At 39.7% G+C, this 26,027-nt stretch overlaps 2 protein-coding genes across 6 annotated transcripts in view; one reads left to right on the top strand and one right to left on the bottom strand.

Annotated features, from left to right (window-relative positions):
- The window catches only part of VPS50 (VPS50 subunit of EARP/GARPII complex), a 93,086-nt gene extending 78,824 nt beyond the window's left edge, over window positions 1–14,262 (bottom strand). For 4 of the 5 annotated variants that reach the window (XM_080383777.1, XM_080383779.1, XM_080383780.1 and 1 more), the window contains exons 1-4: window positions 14,089–14,262; window positions 11,795–11,863; window positions 3,049–3,171; window positions 2,372–2,443 (exon numbers count right to left, since the gene is read on the bottom strand). In XM_080383777.1, the coding sequence (XP_080239903.1) occupies window positions 2,372–2,443; window positions 3,049–3,171; window positions 11,795–11,863; window positions 14,089–14,121 (297 nt within the window). In that variant the 5' untranslated portion in view covers window positions 14,122–14,262. Of the gene's footprint in view, window positions 1–2,371; window positions 2,444–3,048; window positions 3,172–7,369; window positions 7,422–11,794; window positions 11,864–14,088 lie in introns of all 5 variants that reach the window. The other variant, XM_080383778.1, reaches the window with a different exon arrangement.
- A 179-nt stretch (window positions 14,263–14,441) lies between these two features.
- The window catches only part of HEPACAM2 (HEPACAM family member 2), a 30,216-nt gene continuing 18,630 nt past the window's right edge, over window positions 14,442–26,027 (top strand). The window contains exons 1-3 of the mRNA XM_080383782.1: window positions 14,442–17,215; window positions 22,371–22,721; window positions 23,829–24,113. Of these exons, the coding sequence (XP_080239908.1) occupies window positions 17,146–17,215; window positions 22,371–22,721; window positions 23,829–24,113 (706 nt within the window). The 5' untranslated portion in view covers window positions 14,442–17,145. The remainder of the gene's footprint in view (window positions 17,216–22,370; window positions 22,722–23,828; window positions 24,114–26,027) is intronic.

Below are 26,027 nucleotides of genomic sequence, written 5' to 3'. Positions count from 1 at the left end.
TTGGGATCAATCAGCATTCCTGTAACACACTTACACTACCAGGTCAGTTCCCATCCTCTGGAAGAGCACCTGCACACAAATGGTCTTCAAAGTACTCCAACAGAATCAACTAACAATCTGGACAAGGGGCATATATCTAGCTATGCTTTCCTCCTTCCATATTAAAAAACAGCCAGAATCACAAAACAGTTACAAAATCTCTTAGTTGTTCTATAAATACTCAAGCTGCAGGACAGCAAAAGAACCACTCCAGAGCAGGGTGGGGGCAAGGAAAGGATGTTTTCAGGTCAAACTCTCCACAAGCCAACACAACCTTGGAGCTCTAAAGAAGTTTTGTTCACTGCACAGTATATGTGCTGTGAAATTTTCATCTCCTTTTTCCAAACTGTTCTTCCCACTAGCCCTGTACCTGTAAAAACTTTAGGACAGGGATATACCTGCCAGTCATGCACTGCCCTAGTACAAATCTAATGGCTTGATTCTTCACTGCTAAAGGGATTCATCAGGCAGTACACATGAATAAAAGATGAGTTTCATTTTCAGTTTTTACACTCTTTTGTTTGTTTTCCAAGTTCTCAGTTACTCTTGACTAATAACAGCCTCAATGTTGTCAAGTATCTGCCACAGCCATTCATTTTTTTAAATTTCCCTGAACTTAGTGAGACTATTCCAAGCTATTCTCTTTCCTTCCTTTTGGATGAGCAATGCTGTCCCAGGTTACTTCCATTTGTTTCCAAATTGTCCCACCTTTTCTGGCATCTTCCATACAATTGTGTTAATTCTTAATTTTTGGAATCCAGAACTGCAATTGCTAGCAGTGAACGTGACTGCAGTTATCCATGCATGCAAACGAACAATGTTCTTTGAGGGGACCAAACAATTTTCTCTTTCCTAATCACATCAGGAAAAAATATTTCACCTCTCAAAGAAAAAAAAAAGATACAGCTGAGGATATTGTCTACTACTGAAAATGAAGTCAGATGTACAACTAAAAAGCCTCCTCATTTCAAATTGTCTGTACCAAGATGATTAGACAAATTAAAGCTGTTGTGATACACATATTAAAGAGGTTTTGAGAGCTGGAATCCATCCAATGGAATAGAAACTCTAAGAACTTTTCTGCAGTTTGGCTTTGACAGAATTTGTTCGCTTGTTTTCTAAAAGACAGACATATCTGGGGCATATTTACTAGAAACCTCATGCTCAGTTCTCACCCCTGTCAGGTGAGAACCACCTATTAGCATTAGCTGCATGCACTTTTCAGTTCACATGTTTCAGCAGCAGCCATGCACTGAAACTAGTCCCCTAACAGTAGCTGGTTCCCATTGTGCAGGCAGAATGGCCAAGATCTTGATGACAGGTATTAGGATTATCCATCATATCTCAATGAAGTTGTCTCTCAGTCTTGAGTGTATTTCCTGGCAAAACTATGTCACCACCAGATGTCCTCTTAAACTTTAAAAAACAAAAAACCAACACAAAACCAAAAGCCACCACCCACTTTCAACTTCTTTCCTTATACCTCTCGATGAGAAACATGGAATATTCATTTGCTCAACTTCTCACTAAGACTTTAAAAGATTTCATAGGTTTATTATAGGAAAAGCAGTCTTAGGCAGAAGGAACTTGTTCTCTATATATTGTTAGACAATCCAATGTTTTCCTTCTGTACATTTCATTCATTTAAAGACATGAATTAGGATTGTAACTGTTACTTTACTTGCAGATACTCTCCAAATGCCACAATTAATACATTCATTTCCTGTGCCATATTATTCACCTTTAAAAGAGCAATGAATCAATAATTACTGTATGAATAGAAAAAGCCTGAAATGTAACAACTACCTTTCAGAAGGTGCAACTCCCATTTCCCCCCATAAATTACAGTTATTACTCATTGTTACATTTAATTTGTTTTATTATGTAATAACTCTATACTAGTATTCACTAGAAACCCTTGTGGATGATTAACAAATTGGCAAATGAAAACCAGAGAAAATAGCAACTCTATGGAAAAAGTGCTTTACATTGCCAGAAATCCCTCAAAAAAAGAGGTACTACCACAGTATTCAGAGCTGTGTTGAACAATATTTTTCTTACAATATATAGGAAACACTGAGCATTCAGAAAAACAAGTTTCTAAAGAAACAGTCAGTACATCTGCTCCTTGTTACAACACTTATCACCAAGAGCTTCTTCCGTGATTTCATGTGATTATATGATTTACTAATATCATTTTCCACTATAAAAGCACACAACATAATATTAAAATTAATATCTAATGTGTTTAACTTCTTCAGTTACACTTCTGGCTAACTAATAAACAATATAACACACTGCCTGAGAGTACAGTGGAAACAATGTTACTTACGGCAGCTTGCTGTTGTTTTAATTTGTCTCTGTATTCTTCCAGTTCTTGAAGACTAAGTACTGGAGGAAGCCTCTACGTGTAAACAACAAATTAAATTCAGTGAGCAATTAAAGGATGTTAAATACAAATGTACTATTAACTAACCAATGAATTCTACTAAAGAAACATTCTTACTGCTTCTGCCATCTAAATTAATCCATTATTTCAAATGATGGATACTGAAATAAATCAGTATTAAGATAACATATTATCATAATTACATCGTATAATTACCTCAAAAAGTTACCTTATTTGTAAGGTATATGTAAACATATATGTAAACACACAACCCCCCTAATACCACAACTTCTCAGTCAGTTTGCTAAAAAATATCCAACATACAGAACTTTTTTTCCCCCACCAACTATTCCAACTATTTTGGCTTTTTCACTATAGTTTAGATTATGAAGTGCCTGTTAGCACACCTGATATTAATTCTACCACATTAAAAGAAGAGATTCCATACCAATACTATACACTAGAAGCTCCATACAACCACAACACGAGGCAGGAGGGTATAGTTTTATATTAATGCAAGATACAGGAAACAAAATGAAAAATAGCTCATTGAAATAAGCATACTTTTGACACTCATTTTTTGATATATTACTGTCTATTCTTTCAAGAGTACAGCTTACCTCTAACTCATACTTCACAATATCAAAGGAATCATTGGAAAAATAAACTTCTTCAATGCTGTTGATTATTTCTTGCTGAGCTTGAGGATCAGTTGGTTCTTCACGTAGTTCTCTGAGCTCCTCCTTCACAAAACAAAATAGGATATCCATGTTTTAATATCACAGCCTAACAAGAACAATGTTTTACCAAAACAAGTATTTGTATTTTCCAAAAGCCATTTACAACATTAGTACAAGAAGCAATGGCAAAGAACAGAAAGATCAGTACACTGTGGCTTGTTCTTCCACTTATAAACAGTAAGGTATTTAAAACTTTTCAAAGAGCACATTGCAGACCTCAATGTTGCAGATCACTTAGACTTCTTCATTGATACATCTGTGGCACAAATGCACGTTCAGTCCACAGTTTTTGCATCCTGAGGTTTAGAAATTCTCATAATAAACTAAAAACAAACTGGCAGGGTATTTCTCCAGAAGAAAACCCTACAAAAACATAACAAAGAAAACCTGATTTTTTTACAAATAGAAGAACCATCTTAGTAAATGTAAGGTAGAAAGTGTCACTACAAACCTAAAACTTTTCAATTCAGCCCTCACAATTCACTGCAGTAAGAGTCAGGCCATCAAACACTTGACTTTTTTACAGGCAAAACCAAAACAGATCTGCCTTCTTTGCACAAAATTAACAGATTTCAGATTTTTCTCTGACTAGCAAGGCGATCTAAGCAAGGATGTGGTGTCAGCTTTCTGAAAACTAAGATTCAAGAAGTAAGTATCCCCCTCCTTGCTGGCACAATCTCCCCTGAAAGGTCTTAAGAACCCAGCTGCTTCCACTGGTCACTACAAACCAAGTACTGAGCTTGATCATCCTCTTCCCCTCCTTTATTAGACATTTCAGCTAATACTTGCACTCTCCTGGAGGCCGTTCCCACCAATGGAATGAAAATCCTTTATCAGAGACTCAAAAGGGAGAAGTGCCATGATATTCTTTCACAAAAAATCAAGATAAAATGGATCAAATTGCACGATATTGGAATTTAACCCTGGTGAAGTGATCCAGTGGACTGAAGTGTCCCATACAGGCCTTAACTCTCCCAACAATGCCAAGTTGTTACAGTGGGAAAAGGTGCCAGTATTTTCATCACCAAGATCCCAAGGCTTATTTGACTGGCTAGAGGTATCAGATTTTAGATTAATCGGCTAAACAACTTCTAACTTGCTTATTTTGTAAATCAATGGAAATAAGGTCAATGCATACATGTTATGAGGCAAAGCAGCATTTAAATACAAAGCAAGGTGTTGGTTCCCTGCACAATGAGAGGCAGTCAAAGGTCTGGAAGAGCAGCAGCAAGAGCCACTGCTCCTCTAAAACGCCTCTCACAGGAAAAAAGGGGGAGGCGGGAGGGGGGGGGCGCTGGCTGGGCAAGAGTAAAATGGATTTCAATCGGACTTCGTGTCCCTGATCGGCGGGAACCCCTCGGTGGTAGTAGCGGGCACAAGCGAGGCCGAAGGAGCGAGCGGCCGGGCGGCGCCGGCCCCGGCCCTCTGCCGCCGGGCGGTGCTCGGGCGCCACCCGCTGGAGCGCGGGCGAAGCTGGAAGGCGGCTTCGAGCCCAGCCGGGCCAGAGGGTAGCCCGCAGAGAAGCCATCGAGGAGCCACCTTATTCCTCTCCCGCGAGGCCCCAAGGGCCTCAGATCTCCACGGAGGGACCGTCTGAAAACGCCTGATGCTGTGGCTGTCACCGGCACCTGCCGGCGGCGGCCGCCTGGCGTGCATGGAGGGAGGGTACCAACGGACGTGAGAGAAATCAGGAAGTAATACACATGAACAACGTGACAGCAACAAGTAACAAAGCAAAAGGATGTTATTCCTTAGACACACTTAAAACCGGGGTTTGAGCATTGTCCTGCGCGTCAGCAACACCAGAAGGCATAACAGCGCCTTGCTCAGGCACGGGCCGGGTCTGGACTGAACTGGGCCGTGCCGTGCCGTGCCGGACCGGACCGGGCCGTGTGGCGCCGGCGGCAGGCGGTAGCAGGGCGGCCCGTCTGCAGGCAGGCGGCCGGGGAGAGCCGGCGGCCCCGCACCGGCACGGAAGGGACGGGCAGGGCTCCGCACAGGCTGACCTGTCCCTTCAGCTTCATCTCTAGCCACCCAGTTCACCCAGCGGTGACACATTGCCACCTCACGTTTCAGCTTTAGTAAGAACACGAGAAACAGAGGAGAGCAGGTTATGAGGGTTGAGAATGAAAAGATGCTTGAAAAAGTCCCTTTAGCGCCCGCTTCCAGCCTTTAATCTATGAAGTTTCCGTCATGTGAGGGTGCAGGGCCTGGCAGAGGATGCACACATTCACATTCAGTGGCACCCTGCTCTTGCAAGTAATTTAATTTACAAAGCAACGAATCTATTATCTAACCATATGTATTCCTGTCCTTTGAAACAAACAAATTATATCCCTCTGGACTCTCTAGCAAATGGCACCTTTATGCTGTACATCCCTCTACAAATTAGCTTAACACCTTACAGTACATTGAGTTTTAGCTATATAAACTAAAATGAAAAAATTAAAATTATCCAAGTCAACAGGGTCCGCATAATTTGTCCAGTGAACTATTGCAAATGGAATCATCTGATTTATCATTTGGTATTTGGCTACAAGTTCCTGCACAGTTGTTTGTTAAAGGAAAAAAAAAAAAAAAAAGAAGAAGAAAAACTAAACCCAAGAAGCAATCTTAAGGATCGCTTGTATTTTTAGCCTATTGATATCTTGTCATATTGGTGAAATGATACATCAATACCATAGGTCAATGGTGATTGGCATCCCCTGAAGATGTATTAAGCAAGACATCATGGACACATATTCTGGATTTAGAGCCACGTGATAATAAATTGGGAGGGTTGTTTTTAATCTTAGACCACAGTTTTCAGGACAAAAATAAAGCTGATGTTGATGGGGCTAGGAAAATTACTAAGAAACCATTTTACCCTGTCTCAGATCATTTATCTGAAGTGTTTTCTTGCCAAAACACTGCCTAGGAAAATATTTATTAAATGGACAGAGTTTTTCTTCAATTTGTTCATTCTTTCCAGAAAAGCAGTCTAGTGAGAACAACTCTCCAGAATAAACTCAAGTTCCCATATAAATTACACTATCCGCCACCAGACTTCATGCAGTTATGAACTGCAGCTTCCAGTACATCATGCTCCACTAGTTTCAAATAACTAACATGCTCAAGGCCAATCCATTCACTCACCACTGAAGGAAGCAAACATCCTTAGATAAAGTTTATTTGCTGATACTCAATTTTCCTCATCCCTTCACCCAGAGATACAGAACAGTTTTACTATGTACATATGAAGCCCATAGTTACAGGGGCCTCAGGAAAAGGCAAATTTCGTTCTGTGGAGCTAGTACTCGCACACTTTGCGGAGGCAGAGAGAGAAGCTCTATTAAACCCCTCAAGGCACTTTTTCACCTCAAAACTTAGTTCTAACTATTGCCACTTAAGCGTGTGTGTTTAAAAAGAAAAAGTCAACACTAAAGCACACTTGTCAGTAAATTTTACATAAATTCAGCAATTCTAAGGGTGAATCTGAATAGAAAAAATCTATAAAAAACTGGGACAGACAGTTGATAATCATGCAGAGAACTTCACAATTGCTAAATTAAATCAACTAGATACATAGGCAATCAGGAAAAGCAGCACATGGGCAAGATGGACCCCGAAGTATTCATTTTGATCCACCTGTCCTGGTTAACACACACATTCAGCAGTAGGAGCTCTCCAAGCAATAATGGGCCAACAGAGCCACCACCTAAGATGCTGTTTCATGGGCTACTCATTTTTCCAAAGTTTTGTTCCGCAAGAGACTTCACCTCCTACCTAAAACTTGCATCACCTGTGGTGCCAAATGTGCAATTGTTGTTTTCTTTCCAGTAATTTGGATCTTACTTTAATGGAAAGACAATTTATCCTGTCTAACATACTTCCTTTCAATTAACTGTTAGTCCAGCCCTAGGCAGCAAGTCTCTCTTTCATAATGTCACCTAAATGGATCAGTGAAAGACAGTTTCTGGGGAGAAAAAAAAAAAAAAAGGGGGGGGTGGGGGTGGAGAAAACCCCTATTTGTCTGACAGCTTTGCCTACTTGAGAAAGCCATTGCTAAATAAAACAGCGTTTGCATCCACACACTTCTCACATAATTTTCCCTTCCTAATAGAAGTTTCCAGGTCTAGGAGCCTGTGGCAATTCCTTGAAATATATTTCAGAAGAGTCATTTAATTGCAAACTCATCTTCAGGAAGTTTTCGATGACTTACCCAGCTATTTCCCAGTGCGTCATACTCCCACTCTCCTTGTATTCTACACTGCCTGTAACACCAAAACCAATATTGCTCTGTTTAATGAAGCATTACGGATAGAAAGTTGAAGCAAACACCTTCTGCATTCCAGTCACTCTCAAACAAAAGACTTGTGAAGACATTGACAGAAGTTAACTGATGCTACTCAGGAAAAAAAAATCTAAAAATTTTCTAAACTAATTAGAAGCTGAATGTCAGCAATCACCTATGCACCTCTACACAGAGAGTGCCAGGAGCCAAGTCTGTGCTTTACTCACTTGGACACAGCCTCCCTATGTCATGAGCCAAAACCACACCAATTAGCATGCTGTTGATTCATATCCCTCCATTCTGCACATGGATAACACCTATTTTAAAAGCTAAATACCAGGACGAGGGCCCTGCTCAACAGATTCAATCAGCAGGTACACTGCAACATCGTGCCATCATGAAATAAAGTATAAAAGTATTTTTATACACACACAATCTTTTAATTTTATCTATAGAAAAATATATATATATATTATATATGTCTCACAAAGTATGTATAACTATCTATAAACTCACCTCAAAACTTTTTAACTTTTTTTTCCCCCCTCCAGCTAACCTACAGCTAGGGAAGGCAGTCCCACACAAAAATTTGTGGTATTTCCTTATCTTTCACAGGAAATGCCCAGAACCTTCTTTTGATCTTTCCTTCTTCAGTATGTATACAGAATAGTTATTAAAAAGCCCTCACTCTACCAAAACAAACATTACACTTTGAAAACAGTTTTCCTGGTGGACACAACAAAGCCTGATCCTTATATTAAGTCACACCACTGCTTAATGCATGCTCAATTGCTTAAATCACACCATCAATGCTTAATCCGGAAAAGCACTCAGCTACTGTTAGGGAAACAGAAACCCACACAAACTAAAAGCTACGCTTCTGTATCTATAGGAAAAGCATTAAAAAGTAAACTTTCACTGTTGTTTACCACCATAAGCCACAAAGTTAACTAGTATTTGTATATTGCTTATGAGCTGATTATCATCAAGATAAATATAACCTAATTCAAAGTCAACTCATTATTAACCCCACAGGCTTGAATTCAGGTGTACAAAATACCTATCTCACCCTTTTGTGGCAGAATCTACTAAACAAAACTGTTACCAGCTCAGGAAACAGCAAAGCTGACAACAGAATGGTTCAAAGAGTTACGGTTTCCCCAGGGCAACCAGAGCACATAGATGAAGTAAGGTCTCTCAATCAAAAAATGTATGAAATCCCTCTGTAGACAACTTTCTCTTCAAGAAATCCAGCCTTGCAGTTCAGATTTGCCTTATCTACAGTCTGTATCACAGACTTGAACTACTATACGCTTATTTCTCTGTGTGACCAAGTTGGCAGTATGAGCCTGCATTACAATAGAAAGCAAAGATTTCTGGTGATTTGCCTCTGTATGATGGAAGCAAATTTAAAATTTTTCAAAACAGTTGCAGAACTTTAAGTACTGGTTAGTGTGAGTGCATACGCTTGGAGGTATTCAATAAAATAGCCAGGTATCAAATCATTTCATCAATCAATAAAAAATTGAGAAGCACAGTCATCACTAACATGCCCACCAGCAAGCTACCAGTCAGCAAATCGATGACTTTCAAGATCCAGAAAAATTTCATTGGTTTTGTCCTCAGGGGATGCAATGTCAACACTCTTCTTCCCATGCTCCATATTTCCCATTTGACCTCTAAACTAGCATGACAGTCCTCCAGTTCAAAAACATGGATTTGGCCCCCAGGATTAGCATTATCTATCAATGGCTTGTGCTCTTCCCACTAATTCATGCTGGCTCTGCAGCCTTTCATTCTATATACCTCTCTACAGCTCTAACTCAGCTTTTGAAACTTCACTAACATTTGCCCTAAATCTGAAGATACCACTTTGAATGTGGAAGTGCAGCATCATAACCATTCTATCATCAAAAACAGTATTTGGCTGGTGAGCTTGAAACTTTGGGTATTCAAGATATGAACAAAAACAGTCATTAAAACATGGCAGCAGAGAATAATGTGTTCAAATAGCAGCCTGCAACAGTATGAAGTTATTCATATATTCATAAAGGCCTTTACTCATTGCCTTTAAAAATCTGCACCTTTTCTTGAATCTTTACTTTTGCATTCAGAAGTGAATTCCCTTCACCAAACCTGTCCATTATAATAAAATAATTATTGAGAGGCATTAGCTTATATGCAGCAAAGCTGCTTGATCCTATAATTATAATGTAATTCTGATTTGTGACATCAGTACATTGCCACGGCATTAAATATAGCTTCAGTTCAAAACAAATACCAATAGCCAAAAGCTCAATGACTTTAAACTTCTGTGCAGTACTGAAAACTAATCTCCTTGACAGGTACTCATACCACAAATATAGACAACATCTCCCTCTCCCCACCCCCCAGAATTCCTGTTTTCAGTAAAGCATATCTGAATCCATGCTCACAGTGACAGGAGACATATTACTGTGCTTCATCATTTGGAAAGTAATATCCTACTATAAAGGTTTTAGCAAAGCTAAGGAGGCATAAAAATATAAATCCTTCCTCTAAAAGAGAAGGGCTGGAAGTAAAGTTACCATAACAAATGGCTTGGGACCACAGCCAGAATTCAAACTCATTTATTCAACATTCTCTTAGAATCACAGAATATCTCAAGTCGGAAGGGACCCATAAGGATCATTGAGTCCTAGTCCCTCCTCCTCACAGGATTACCTAAAACTAAATCATATGACTAAGAGCATCATCCAGATAACCAGATAACCAGGCAAATTCATAAAAGTTTCATTCAATACAGCTTGTTGAGAAGGTAAAAGTTAACATAAGCTACTCTGAATCTATATCCTGAACAAAAAATGTATATTCTGAATATAGCAGTTATTTTGAGAGCTACTCACTTAAGACATTTTAGAAGGAAAAAAGGTTATTAAATGACTGAAAAAATATAAAAGTTTAATTCTGTGGCACAGGAGAGAATAATTAATTTTATCAACTTTAAAAAAAAAAAATCAGGTGAAAAGTTCTAATGTCGATGCAATCTTGGCTTTTCAGGCTCAGAATTCATAACCCCAATGAGATTCTGTTTGCAGAACAGTTGCAGATAATGTTCTCGTATTACAAATGTTTGACATAAATGCATGAAAAAAATATATATAATATATTGAGAGGTATTTGATTTCCTATTGTTACCAATAGAAGTGTAGACTTACATAACATCAGACTATTATAGAATGGAAATCCAGCCAAGATACCCTACATCTACTTTCTACCTGGAGAGTCACCGGCAAAAAAGACTGTTTGAAACTGGATGCTCAGTGGGTGGCAGGAATCTGCAATTTTGCAATCTAAGCTACGGAGATGATGTTCTTTCAACATTGCTGCAACTGAATACTTTCACTCTTTGAAATCAATATACTGGCCACTGTTCAGCAGAGTATTATATACCAATTCAGAGATTGTTACCCAATTTTTTTAACATACAGCAACACTGATTTTCTGGTCTGCCTCAGCACAAGCAAACATATTACACAGTATTTATATAGAGACAAAGAAATACAAGAGGTTTTTTCTTTTGTTTATTTTAAACTATTGTAAAATAAAGCAACCAATTTCAAGTCAGTAACTTAAATATCTCATGGGTTAAAGGCAAAGTCCAAATTAGGGGAAAACAATGAAAACACCCAGAGCAAGTCTTCTGAATTGTCCACTCAGATCAACAGGGTATAAGGAGCAGTCAAATACTGTGACAATTGTTCCCTCACACCCAAATTATTCGGCATGATTTGTGAGACAAGAGTGAGATGGTATCATTTCAGTAATGACAGCCAAAAGAAACCCCAAAACCACTAATGCTATTATTATAAAGCTATAACTTTTAAAGTAGAACACAGAGTTAATGATACATGCTGAAGATTACAACCATGAAAATACAAAATATACTTACGGCATCGAAACCATGAAAAGACTAAATATCAAGACTACAACTATACAGGCTACCCACACAGCATCTACCTTCCAAAGGAAAAAAAAAAAAAAAAAAAAAAAAGGACTTTTTTTTTTCCCCCCCTTCATTCCAGGAGGAAATGTACATAATATTATGATCAGCATCTAGTGACAACTCAAAAGTTCCATGAAATAAATTTTAATGCAGTTTCATTCTGAGCTGGTAAACTATTTGGTCTCACAGCTCTTAATTCTTTCATAAAAATATTTTGAATGATTTTCAGCAAGAAATAAAACTGTCAAAAAGAACAGCAGCAAACCTGGTGTAAAAAAAAAAAAAGTGGGGAAAAAAAGAAAGATAAACAACTGTCATCTAACTATAAAATTGAAAATGGGTGGGAATGGAGGGACTGTGCATCATACCTTACTAGGAATCCGAAAGCTTTCAATAGGACTGAGGTCATGAACGCTCTCCTGAGGACTTCTTAGACCCTTTAAAAGAATTTAACAGCCAGTTAAGATTGATTACTTTATGTATCTTGCAACCAAACTGCACAAGTCCTACGTGGTGTTGATTATATACCTACAAGTCCTTTAATAAATCACAATGACACGAGGCTGGAATGGTAAGATCTTATTCTATAAACATTTAAGCAAGACCACTGGTGTAGAAATTATGCTCCTCAAACATCTAAGCATTTCCAACTGTATGTTACAATATGTAGCTTTTCAGTACAGTTCACCAACATTCCCTTCATAAAGCTCACTTATATCCTCCTCTCAACTTCCAGATGTTATTTTAAATTTTAAAATGCACGTGTCCAAAAACCACAACATACTTCGTTCCACTAACTTAATGGAATCAAATAATCAAATCCATTTTTTTTGCTTGAAGACATATTTGTCCATTTACCATACAGCACTATTAGGACTGGTTTTCCTTATGCATCACTAAACTGAAAAAGATGCATAATACACATTAGTTGTTTTATATAATTATTACTCCTTAAAACACATACCCACATAAATAGCATATGCTCTAGTAGAGTGAAGCTTTGGATGGGAAGCATCAATTAACCAGTATGTTTGCTGAATATCCAACACAATTTTATGAAGCAATACCACAGAACATGCTATTTAGTGCATTTTCTGACAGCTCCCTAGGCAGACGTGAATCTAAACATTTAAGTTTCAGATACGGTTCTGGGTGAAGCTCCCCCTGAGACTTCAGGGTGTTTATGAGAGCCATGAGTTTCAGGCAGATTTCCCTCGTACTCTTGCGATTGATGCTGACAGTACTGTTTCCAAGCCCCCTCCAGGCCCTAGGTACCTACACTTTCTTCAAAACAAAAGGACCTACTCAATTACCATGCAAGTTTAGGATGAGAAAAGTCTGTATCTATCCTTTTAAACTGATAGCGTTTCTCAAGTTTTTGTGGTAACTACTACATTAGACAATTACAATTGTTTCATCTACCTAGGATGCAAAATCTCTTTATTTTGGTTTTGATTCTCAGATTTCCTTGCTTATCATTTCAAAACACTCTCCCTTTCCAGCTACCCACCACCAAAGGTGATTCATCTGTATGCATCAGAAATTCAAGGTAACAAAGCAGCTGCTGCCAGCTTCTCGTACTTCCACACATCCTCTCAAAAGTCTGCAGTACTAGCAACTTATCTCCAGAAACAGTAAGAAGTTTCACTTATCAAATGCTAAATGGAACTTATATCCTTGCCAAAGGCTGAAAATGGCATAAATCGCATCAATTTCATACCACAACTTTTCCACACCAGGCAGGCTTCCCAGAACTCCTTAGTCAAGCTGAAAACTGATCATTTACTGAAGGGAAGTAGAACATTATTTTAGAAATACAGCTACCATGCCAGTGCCCATTTTTAAGCCCTGCCTCCACATAAGCATCACAACACTGAGGACATAGTTTAGAAAAAAACCCAAAGTTCAGTTTCTGACTTTCCCATCATTTTCTGTAACTATCTAGAATATCTGACGTGATGGGTGACCCAGGTGATTTTTTTAAGTTATCAAATTCAGACACACAGGCAAACAGGCTTCATTTTAGAGGTAGTTTGTATATGACTTGACTCGAATGCTGTTCTAATACGCTCCTTTAAAAAGGCTTGCAACCTGAGAAATACTGTTCCAAACCGACTAGATCTACATAATCCTGCAGACACCTGGTACAAAGAAGCGCATTGGCAGAAACACACGCAATACTTCAGCAGACATTCAGTATGTGCCCGCCCGAACAGCTCCCCGGCCCCTCCACAGCCCCGCCTGCCTCCGAGCAACAGCGTTTGCTGGCAGGCAAGGCCCTCGGCACGGCGCCGCAAAATTATACGTCAAAAAAGGAAACTGCCACCGACCAGCCGTGTCATCTTGAACGCCAGCCTGCCTGTTACCGCACACGCTAGGCGCTAGCACCTCTGCGTGCCTCCATTTCTTGATTTAAAATAAATAAATAAATAAAAACCTGGATGCGTGCGTACCGAGAGCTAATAAACCAAGACTTCCCTCTCCAGGCAGGCCGGACTGAGGGCGGCGCCCGCGCCCCGCAGGCCCGTCGGAGGCCCGGGCACGGCCGCACACGCCCGCCCCGGCTCCCCGCCCGCCGTGGGCCCAGGCACGGCGCCCCCGAGGAGAGCCCAGGGCCCGCCGGCGGCGGGACCCCGCTGCCCCCCTGACGCAGGCCGCTCACCTGGCGGGTCATCAGTGACTTGATCTTCTGCATGGCGGTGCCGCCAGCGCCGCCCCGCAGGCGCTCAGCAGCCCTGCGCGGCCGCGGGCTCGGGCCCGGGCTCTGGCGGGCACGGGGAAGCCATATTGGACGCCACCTGACAGCGCCCTCCCGCTGCTCCCTGGGACCGGTAGTCCTCGGCCGGCGCCGCCCAACTACAAGCCCCGTCAGTGCGGCCGGGAGGGCGGGCACCTGAGGAAGGAGCGGGGTGGGGCGGCCGCGGCCTGGCGGGCGGCCTCAGCCACAAGGCGCCTCCTCTTCGCGAGGCGCGGGGGCGCCGTGAGGGGGAGTGGGCCGCGCCGCGGGCGGCGTGGGGGGACGCGGGGCCGTTCCTGGGGAGGGGGGACGCGGTGTCTTTGGGAGGCAGCGGAGGAAAGGCCTGGAACGGTGGGACGGCGGCTCCGGTACGGCGCTGGCAGCCCTCCGGAGCCCCGGAAGGCGACGCGGCCCCGAGCGCCGCCTTAGCGATTCTGTCCGCGAACACCTCGGCTGGGGCCAGAGGTTTTCTTTCACTGGGTTTGAGGGATGTTTATAAAATACTTGAACATTGAGGTTTGCTTGGTTAGACTTTGAAAGCAATTACCTGAGAAGGCAAAGCGAGACTGCGTCTAAAGAGACAGACCAGCTAGCAGATACACTTAGACGATTGTCATTTTCTGTTTGCCTCTGGTTGGTTTCGGGTGTCTCACGAAATCGGGCCTGTTCGCAGCTGATGCAGTTTTGCATCAGTAAAACAGGCTTTTGTGTCTCTGTACTTCAGTTGTATAGCTCTCTAAGAATGAAAATAAATGGCTCATAGCTTTTAGAATCTATTATCAGTACAAGAAAATTTTATTTACAGAATAAAAGAATTTATTCTATAATCTTTGCTTAACAGGAGACAACATTCAATAGCAAGACTGCAGAAGAGGTTGTCTTTCCTTTTGGAGTTTACTAGAACCTGCACATAGGTCAGCTCTGTGTGTGTTTCCTAATCCCATTATTTAGCCTCCCAACAGGCTGGTAAATTGCTGAAGGGTAGGTTCAGGTAAAAGCAGCTATGTTGCTCTCCCTTTGAACCGACATAGTGACAAAGGGAAAGTCAGGACCAGTGGTCCCTTCCCTTGATTATTTAGCAAGAATTCATTACTTCTGACTACCATTCGGAATATCATCTGTAATTATTTCTGTAGAAAACCTCTGCCAAGTTTAACACATAACAGATTTCATTCTCATTAATAAAAAACCTAAAATTTGCAGAAATACTTGAGTTCAGAATGTTAGTGCCACAAATAAAGTTCCTTTAGTGCAGTTGCTTTTATTAAAAAGGAGTGAGGTTTTATTTGCATTAAGTCCAAATGCCATTTATCAACCAGCACAAGCTAGAATTCTATAGAAAAAAATAATACACATCTTTAGCATCCACTTTGTTTGTGGTAGTTATTTAGCATAAAAATTTTCAACATATTAATGACATCAAGAGCATATCCTAATGCTGGAAATAAGGGGACACACTTAACTGAAAAATGGATCTATGCTAATATGTTCTTCCCCTTCCCCTGCCCCCCTCCGATTTGCCCACATAGGGTATTTAAAGTGCTAACACAGGCTTTATCACAATGTAAAAGCTCCCATCGTTTCAGAAATTAATTAGAACCTGTGACCAATATTTTTTTACATGTTGAAACCAAGTAGATAATAATTTCTAACTCGGGTTTTACAAAAGGTTGCCATTTGATGTATCTAACCTACAGTTAAATAGATTAAGCAGGTTATGAACAGCAGCATTCAGGAGGGGCAGGGCAGTGGACCTGGGGAGCCTTTGGAAATATGCAAAATGCCTTCTTCATCTCCTGGCTTATGTCAGGTAGTGACATTATTTCTGGTGAGACCACTGTACTTCTGGTTTTGTTAACCTGAAATAATTGTCATGTTTCTTACATATGATCTAGAAAAATCTGGACGTTTTCACCTGTCTTGGTAAAAATTGAATGTTCAGCCTTTCTGGTGGGAGCTTAGGTCCCCTGCTCCTAACACACGGTGATAGGGGACACAGTTCCTTGATACCAGTCCCTCCTGCACAATGCAGGATACAGTCTAGCCTAATATTTGTTAATCCATAATAGTTTGCCCAAGTGCTGTATAGCAAAAAAATTAAAGTGTGTTTTTCTATGGTTAAATCATCTCTGTCACTGCAAATATTTGCTGTTGCAAACTGTTGCTGCACATGCAACTGTGGGGGGGTTGCCTGGTTCACTGCTGATTTGTACAGTAAGTGACAGCTGTGGGCAAAACCCAAATCATACATTATTATTATTAATATTAGTTTAAACCGATGTAAGTTAATGTAGAACAAACAGTAATCAGCAGCTAACTCAACTGTAGTAAGCCGTCCACTAGCCATAGGATTCTTTGTTTGAAGATGCCTGGTAGGCACTTTACATTACATGTTGTTTAGAGAAAGGGAATAAAACCATTGCCAAGTTATGCTTGTGTTAAGGGAAAAAACATACAGAAAAGTTATGGGCTTTAAAGTGCTAGAAAAAAAAAAAAGGCTCTTTAATAGCTGTTGAATATTTTTTTATAAATGAAAAGGAGAGGCTGCCATTGGAAAAGTTCTGAAAAAAAATCTTCTGAGTGCTAATTCTAATTTGAAATAAGCAGAACCATCTAGCAGCACAGTATCTGTATTGAAACTGTAAGTATTAATACCTGTATAACCTGTACACTGGCTGCATTCACTTATTTTCATTAATTCAATGTACTTTGTATTCTGCGCCCCATTTATTACATTCCGTGTCGTATTTGCTGTGACTGCTGGGGAAGGGTTATGATAAAGTCAGAGGCAATGAAGATGGGTGCTCAATCTAACAGGTGCTCCACTCCCTTTGTTCTTTGTATACACATATTCAAATCACGTAAGGCAGGGGACAGGATAGGGCCTGTTAACTCATTGCTGATTTTCCTAGCAAATAAACCAGCAGCTGCAGGTCCAAGCCCTGGCTTAGCACTGAGAAGGTGGCATTTGTGTGGGACAGGATGCTTTCATGGAGCCCTTTAACCAACTTCTTTTGGGACTTGGAATGCAAAATATATTTTTTACTTGTAGGTAAGAAACAGCATGAATTATATTTGGTTGTCATTGTGGAAATGTGAATTGGTTTTATAAATTTTATAAATTTAAAGATACTTCTGTTGTATTGTCAGCTGTTTTATTTCAAGCAAGTAGCCTAAAAGCTTTTAATCAGATAATGTAACCTTGTTTTATGAGTGAAGCTATACAGTTTTAGCAGCTGACAAAAATGAGCGCTGTACATAATCCATGTATAATACATGGGCATTGATTACAAATATGTTGTCACATTTATTAAGTAATATATGTATTGTGTGTTCTTTTTGACAAGTAAGGCTGGACAAGTTCTGAACCAAAGTTTATACAGAAGCTGATACACTTCTCTTTAGAAATGCATGATGATGAGACAGTGCTGATAGATTATTTTTCACTTCATTGTGATGACTTGTACTTGATATGGAAAATTCATATGTAATATTTAAATATACTTGATATTGAAACTAAATGGAGCTTTCAATTAACTGAAGAATGTCTTCCCATTAATAGTACATTTTTTTTGGTATGTGGGTGCAGTTTTCATAAGAATGCATTTGTTATCCATGCAGTAGATAAAAAATAGATGTTCTGTGTACTTTGACAGGAATGTCCTGTGATCAAATGTTAGATAAACTTACATTTCTACAAACTACAAACCAGTTCAGGGCAAAAATCCCAAACCGGGAAACAGCATTCCCAAGCCTTTCCTGGTATAAGTAGGGGTATAGGAATTGCAGATTCCCTGGTCCATTATATCTGGGTTGTTTTCACAAATGAACATACTTGCAAAAAATGTAAAAACTGTTATCACTTACCTAGTGAAATTTTACACAAAGTCCAGGGGTTCTGGAGAACTGAAGACCTAAATGAACACTGGTGAAAAGCAGTTTAGAATCCAAACTCACTTTGACAAGATGTGCATGTTAAATTCAGAGAATGATAAAACCTCGTTAAGCAGGTTTCAGTTTATGCCATAAACTCAAAAGTTATGTCATAGTTTTTTATTTAAACTAAAGCTGCAGCCCTTGTTTTATGTCAACAATGATTCTGTTGTGCTTGCTAATACTGGTGATAGCAATATGGGATGGAAGCAAAGCACAGATCACTTGAGCTCCAAATGGAGGTCATTGTGGCACAACCCTTACGGTCATTATACAAAAACTAGTTTTCAGAATTCCAGTCTTGGAAAAATGTGTATTGTATTTGGAAAGTTACAGAGATAGGCTTACGTTATCTGGAATTTAAGCCTACTGAGAAAGAAGTAAAAATTTGGCACATTGGCTTGATTTCACTATTAATTCAAGGATTAGTCATAACAATCTTCAGTTTTAATTAAAAATCAAAATCAATCTAACAGAAGAGAACCATAGAACCATTTAGGTTGGAAAAGACCCTTAAGATCATTGAGTCTCACCACAAACCCAGCACTGCCAAGTCCACCACTAAACCATGTCCCTTAGTGCTATGTCTGCCCATCTTTTGAATACCTCCAGGGATGGTAACTCAACCACTTCCCTGGGCAGCCTGTTCCAATGCTTGACCACCCTTTCTGTGAATAAGATAACCCCTTTTGGTGAAGAATAACCCTTTCGATGAAGAATATTCCAGACTGCAAAAGATTTGATCCCTGTGAAAGCCACAAGTCTCCCTGCATTGCTCCTGTAAAACCCTTGCCTTTGACAGAACACCATTATCTAGAACCTTCTCTGAGCCTCAGTCTGCCCTGCCCCTTGCCCTGCCACCCACAGAGGAGCTCCTACATGCTCATGGCACTCCAGGAAATCACCCCACAGACGCAGAGCGAGCAGCAAAACCTGCAGTCACCCAAAACCATTCCTGAATGGACTCCAAGGGAAAATGGGGGTTCTGCCCTCACCACCTCTGATCTTTGCTAAAAGAATTTCCTTAACTGCAGATCAAAATGTCTTTCCAAGCTGTTAACATGGGTCTCCATGAATCAAGTGGAACAAAATTAATGTACAGTTTCTATTCCCACACTTTTTAACTGAGAAGGAATTAAGTTTTCCAGCCACAGTTCTCTTTATCTTACTTTATTATGGCAATAACTTTCTATACTGGTGATTCCAGTTATCTTAGCGCTCACTAGACCTGCTTGGTTTTTGCTAATTTTCTGCACTGATCTGTGAGAAATATTTTTTGCTATACACAGTTCATGATTACACTGCAGCTGTTACTGGCTTCTTGTCCTACAGCACAATTGCTTACTGACAGCTAAATAAACTCCAAAACTGAGCAATGTTGTGCGTAAAGAATGAGGAAGGATATGAACAGATCTTTTAATTGATCATTTAAGATCTCCCAGTGTTTGAGATATGTTTTTTACTTCATTTAAGGAGATATAAAAATCAAAATGTGTTTGATGGGCTGTATGAAGTGTATTTCCAACATTAAATATTTTGTGAAGGATTTTACTGAGGAATTACACTCTTTTCAATTTCTTTTTCAGATGGACAACAGCTGTTTAAATCTGGTTTGTATTGTAAGGTTCACAGGGAGGGAATTCACCTCTGAGAAATGTTCAACAACCAGCAAAACTGATCTCCCATTAACCAGAGTCTAGCAAGTCCCTAATCTGTAGCATTACAAAACAGTGCCAGAACAATGGGCCATAAATATTGTTAAAAAGGGGTAGGGGAAGAGGCTTCAATTTGATATGCTTCAGACTTTTCAGGTGTTCAATCTAGAAAAAGTTAAGCATGTAAACATCTCTGTCCTTGTGTATCCTCCACTTTAAGCCTCTCCATATTTTTGCTGCGCTCCTCTTCTTTTTTTGTCCCATTCTCCTCCTGTCTCAGGTGACCTGCAACCATCCTTTCCACATCAGTGTCCCTGCAACCTGAGGTTCTCTGCCTGCTTCCTCTTTAGCCCATGAGAAGGTGGGTTTGCCAGTCTTTCTGTCAAAGGATTTCACTCTCTTTATGCACATCACCCTTACAGTGTTCTGCCATATTTCCCGTTGGTTTCCCTGCCATACCCTCAGAAATGCTGCAAGCTGTATTTTCTAGTTGAGATAGTATTACTCAGCTTTAAGAAAAGTGAAGCCAGCCTTCAACATTTTTTTGGGGGGTAGACTTTGTAGCTGGCTTTGTTTCGACTCTGAAACTCACTTGTTCTTGAATGGGCAGAATATAACCAGAGATTTCTTAGCAATAGGGTTTTTTTTCCTGAAATAGTATCTCACAGATGGGTTTGTGGGCTCCTTCAGTGGCATAGACAACATGGCTGGCTACCCATGAGCCGTCCATTCCCACACCATCTCTGCTCTGCTACTTTTCATGCCCTTCCAGAGTACCTCTAACATTAATTAGTGGTGTTACATATTGCCATGCTGCATCTGATACCTTCAGCCCATTTCTGTGTCCCTACATTGATCCTCGGCAAGTTTTATTTGCAATTAGCTCAAGTGGCAAACAGCTGTGCAGAGAAATTAAAGATTCTAACTCAAAAGACATTTACAGACACCACATTATACTACTGAATTCATGTTTTTATTTTTTTGCTGCTATATAACCTAGGAAATTAGACACAAATGAACCTTTAACAATTTTTTTTGTCATGAAGACAAATGCTATGAAGGTAGGAAATATAAGAAAGTTGTCTCAGCATTATATTAGTCTTTACTAGCAGTCACATATTTTTCACACATAGCTCCCTCTGCCGTCCCTTGCCAGGTAGGGGGTATATGTACTTCAGCTGGGGAGTTACTTTTTTGTTACAGGTATTGGGAAACATGTCAAGATTCATAGAATAATATAGTACCAGGTTGGGGGGGACCTCAAGGATCATCTGGTCCAACCGAAGATGTTCAGTAGCAAGAAAAGTGATGATGCATTGTGAAACCATTGCATGTTGCCCTAGGCACTGCATTCTCTCTCTCAGTTTCCAGTGTGCTCTTTCAAAGTGGTAGATGAATTACCTAAATCACATTTTTCACATGTTCTTACTAATAAGAGGTTGCTTTTTTCCAAAGGTTTTGACTTAGCGCTTGCAGTGTACTTCTCAGCAATATTGAGCATTCACGGCTGAGCAATCAAACCTGCACCTGATGTCGACAGGACCTGTATCTTGAACATATTAAAATGTGGGTTTATGTATTTTGGAAAATCCAGTCCTTAATATTTCAAATTGATCATTAAAAATGAGTGGGTATTTTTGCTGTTAATTTTCTCTGTTTAGTTCCTCATCTGTAAAGTCATATCAATTATAATGGTGGTGTGAAATCAATTCATTAATGTCAACACGTTACACAATTGCCGTACTTGTAAGTGCTGTGGAAAAGTTCCCATGGAAATCAATCGCTCAGTCCTAAGAGTAAAGTTTTAATAACGTTCTATAAATCTGTCTCAGGCCAACACAATGGAATGATTCAAAAATAATATATGGGAAAGCTGATGATTAACTGAGGAGTGGCCATTTTGCACCCTAACAGAGGCAGGATTCTTGCAGAAGAGGCTTAATCATGTGGGTGAAAATTTTGCTGTTGTGCCTATCAACAGCAAACCTTAATTCCACGCTTTCCTAAAATTGGATTACTTGACTTTTGCAAGCTTAGTAATGTTTCTTGAATTTAGTCTTATGGGTACAGAGCAGTTAGGCATAATAACTATTTCTAATTTTAATCAGGCAAATTCATGGAAGTGCTGTTTTTTAGATTTTCAGTCAGTTTCTTAGTATAACTGTCAAAGTAACACTAAGAAATTTCTCCCTGGATAAACCAACCCAGAAAAAATAATCTCAAAATTGATTTTGCAATCCAAGACTGTTAGAAACTGTAAGACCTAGAAATCGGAAGTATTTCAAAGGGGAAATATTTTAAACATTAAGGTAAATACACATTTTCTCATGTTAAAAAAATTTCAACAATAAAAGATCCTGTGCTTTGAAATGGCAAATATCCTTTCTTTGGCTTTTCATATATTTTAAAGCTGGAGCTTTATAGCTAGATCCAACTTCATCAAGGTCAATGAGTGTTTATTCCTTTCTTACTTGAAATCTGAGTTATAACCATACAAAAAAGTGTCAGCTTTAACCTTGAGAGTTTTTCTCTTTGCAAATTTCTCATTTGAGTTTTCCAGGGTTTCCATTTGTGTTTTGGGTTTGTTTATTTGTTTCATTTGTTTCATTTTTTATTCAGGTCTTTGTTCTGCCTTAAAGTTGACAGTACCATCTCATACCATCCATGGTATTGAGGGGCAACTACTCCATCTTACTGTTGACTACAATTTCAATGCTACAGCTTCTGAAATCCAGATAATATGGCTTTTTGAGAGGCCTCAGAGTAATCCAAAATACTTGCTTGGCTCTGTAAATCAAACAGTAGTTCCAGACTTGGAATACCAGCACAAGTTTACCCTCATACCACCAAATGCATCTTTGATGATCAATCCATTGCATATCAGTGATGAGGGCAATTATATTGTAAAAGTCAATGTCCGTGGAAATGGGACGATAGCTGCCAGTCAAAAGATTCAAGTAGCTGTTGATGGTAAGTTAGTAAAATATAGTATCTTCATTTTGAAAATAAAATTTCAGTAGTTTTGAAGTACTGATTCTTAGTATCTCATTACAATAATGTATGATTTAATGCAACCATACATGAATAAATACTAACAATTAAGTTATGTTGTTTTCTAGTGCTGATGGAGTGAATGCTAAAATATGTCATCTGTAAACAAAATTCATGCATTGACTAATGTTTCTGGATCATAAGTAAAAAATTGAAGAGGTATAGAAACCTTAAAATTACTATGAAATTAGAGAAACTTCTAAAAAAAAGGTTTCATAAGGCTCTGCTGTGCTGTCCATCATGAGGATGCATTAACTTTCAAATAGTCTTTTTCCCTGAAAAACTTTACCTTCTGTAACTACCAAGGAGGACTCATAGACTTCTGCTGGTGACCCTGTGTCTGTAAAAGAAGCCCAGACCTGAATTCCTAAAATACTGAAATTCCCTCTTTGTACTCAGTTCCTTGTAGTGGGCATAGGAAATAATAATAAAAAAAAAAATTAAAAAGGGGAGATAGAAGAGAATGATCTAAAAGAATGACAAGAGACTACTGTAATTTGTGGGTTATACAGGGAGAGCCCTGTAACTGTTGGGCTTGGAAAATGAAATAACATCTTGACATGACAAAGCTGTAGCTGCCATTTAACTCCCACACCCATCCCAGGCTTCAGCCATCCTCATGACCCGACTGACAGCACGTTTCAGCGGTGCCCAGCGTCAGCAAAGCTGTGGGCAGCCATACTGAGGAAGGCGCACACTGTGGGCGATGTCATGCAGTTCTGCGGCCACAGGGATTTGCTTATGAGGAAGGAGCTGGAAGCCATAGAATACCTGACTGCAGCCTTTGTCCTATTACCAGTAATATAACCAGTCCAGTTTTATTTACATACGAGAACAATTCTTACAGTCACCAGATGAGAAACTGGCCCCTTTTTTTCAACTTTTAACCACATGCCATAAATAAAATTTGAAATCCGAGTACTTTCCAGGGAGGATGATGACTGCTATTTTTATCATCTTGAGAATGAAGTCTGTAATATACTGGCTTATCACTTTTACAACTCTTTGTATCTCTTTAATTTACAGTTCCTGTCACAAAGCCTATTGTCCACACTGAACCATCTTCAGGGGTAGTGGAGTATGTGGGGAATATTACCTTAAAATGTACTGTGGGTAACGGTACAAGGGTAGTTTACCAGTGGATGAAAAATGGGAAGCCTCTCCATGCCAGCCCTAATTACACCTTTTCATCAAACAATGCTACACTTCTAATTGTTCCTGTTGTAAAAGAAGACATTGGGAATTACAGCTGTCTGGTATCTAACCCTGTCAGTGCAATGGAAAGTGAGATAATTGCACCAACCATATATTGTGAGTATATGAAATATTCATAATTACCTTTGTATAAACGATATGGCTGGAAAGAGTGCCTCTAACTATGGAAACAGGCAGAAAACAGTTGAGTCAATGTTATATATGAGCTTGCATTCAAAATGAGCTTGTTTATAACAGTTCTGACTTAAAACAGTATAATAAAAAGTTACTCAGCGTTATGTAGTTGTGAAGATAAGTCTGAACTGGAGAATTCAAATAGGAACTTCCAGAATTCCGCAGTACAGGCAGCCTCAGATCTGGAGGAGCTCTGACTCAAAGGAAGAAAATAATCAGATGGATATAAATGAAAATAGTGTTAAAAATGGGGACAGCAGCCAGCTTCAAAAAGGTAAGTACAGGAAGTACCATGCCGAAGGACTGGTATTAGTGGGTTTCCTCAAGATCATTTCAACTCCAGTCCTGTTTAATACTTCCATTAATGACATCAGCATAAAGATTGAGGGTATCAGTGATGTTCACCTGTGACATTAAACTGCGAGGTCTGAAGGACTTTGACAGAGTAATAGAACTGCTATGAAATTTGCTAGTAAAAAATAAATGGGCATGCACTTTTAGAGAGCAAAGACTTTGAACTTCTGCTGATAAGATGGAGATTGATTAGGAAATAACTGAGGCAGTAAGCCTGGCTGATTGAGCTGTCACAAGATGTCTGTAAGCTGGCAGTGTGATTCAGGCATGAGAAAGACATGTAATTCTAGGGTGTGTTGGCAAAGTATTTCCAATAAGGAAATAAGGGGAATACTAATGGCACACAGAAGATGAGACCACATACAGACCACTGTGTGCAGTTCCCGCACATGCCAGAGCACTGATCTCAAACTGGAAAGAAACAGAACAGAAAGGAATGGAGAAGAGACCCAGAGAACTCAGTCTGGCTTAGCAAAATCAGAGCTGAAAGGAGCATTTGCTTTCCACATCAAATGGGAAACATGAGGGAGCAAGAAGAGTTGTGTGAAGACCAGTGCTGGCAGAAGAGTAAACCATAAGCTAGCCATATTTTCACTGGAAATGAAAGCACCTGAAAAACACTGTGAATTTAGATTGAGTTCATGAATGAAATGAGTTGGTGGAAACAAAAGATTGGCTTAATCAGCATTCAGCAATTACACTTTAAATCCTAGAAAAGGCACTATCGTTTTATTCTTTGTACACCTCCCGTAACATCAACTCCCAGTGCCGCCAAGATCTGCAAGCAGCACATGCTACATATGTGACCTTGCCACACTCTAATCCTCATGTCCTCAGGGGTCAAACTGCCCTTCTTAGAGGAGAGCTGAAATCAGGCAGGTCACAACAGGTACCAGCTGTGTTCAGATATAACCAGTTTACCCAGTGGCACAGTGTGGATGGCACAGTGCAAGGGCCATAACTGGATTCCTGTCCAGCCAGGGGCTGGTGTTCACTCTTGCTTTTGCCAGACTCTGGCAGCTGGTAGACATCCCATGCCCTAGGATTGTTATGATTGCACTACCAGCATATTCCAGTCCTACACCTCTTACTATGTCACATTTTCTTCTTCCTCCTCCTTTCATCTCTGATTATCCATTCTGCTACTTATTAATTTTTAATTATAACTTGAAAGCATTGGATAAGGAGGTATCTTGCATCTGAGGTGTGTGAGGGTCTTTATCAGGAGCAGAGGAAAAAACCTGCCTAAATTAGTGAAGACTAACGAGGACATTGTTAGATGAGAGCTGATCCCTTAGGTGCAGGTCATAAAATTGACAGCACTGCAGACATGAAGATGAGGGAGATGCTACAGAGTCCTAAACAGGGACTGTTTGTAAACTGAGCTTCCATCATATTAGACAGGGGAATCGTGATAAAATGCTCTATAAGGAAATAACCAGCACCGATGGAATTTTAAATAATAATCATAATTGTATTCTT

This window comes from Falco punctatus (genome assembly GCF_963210335.1).
Source record: "Falco punctatus genome assembly, chromosome: 4".
NCBI lineage: Eukaryota > Metazoa > Chordata > Aves > Falconiformes > Falconidae > Falco > Falco punctatus.
The sequence above is the reverse complement of the archived record's forward strand: the minus strand, read 5'-3'. Positions and strand labels throughout refer to the sequence as shown.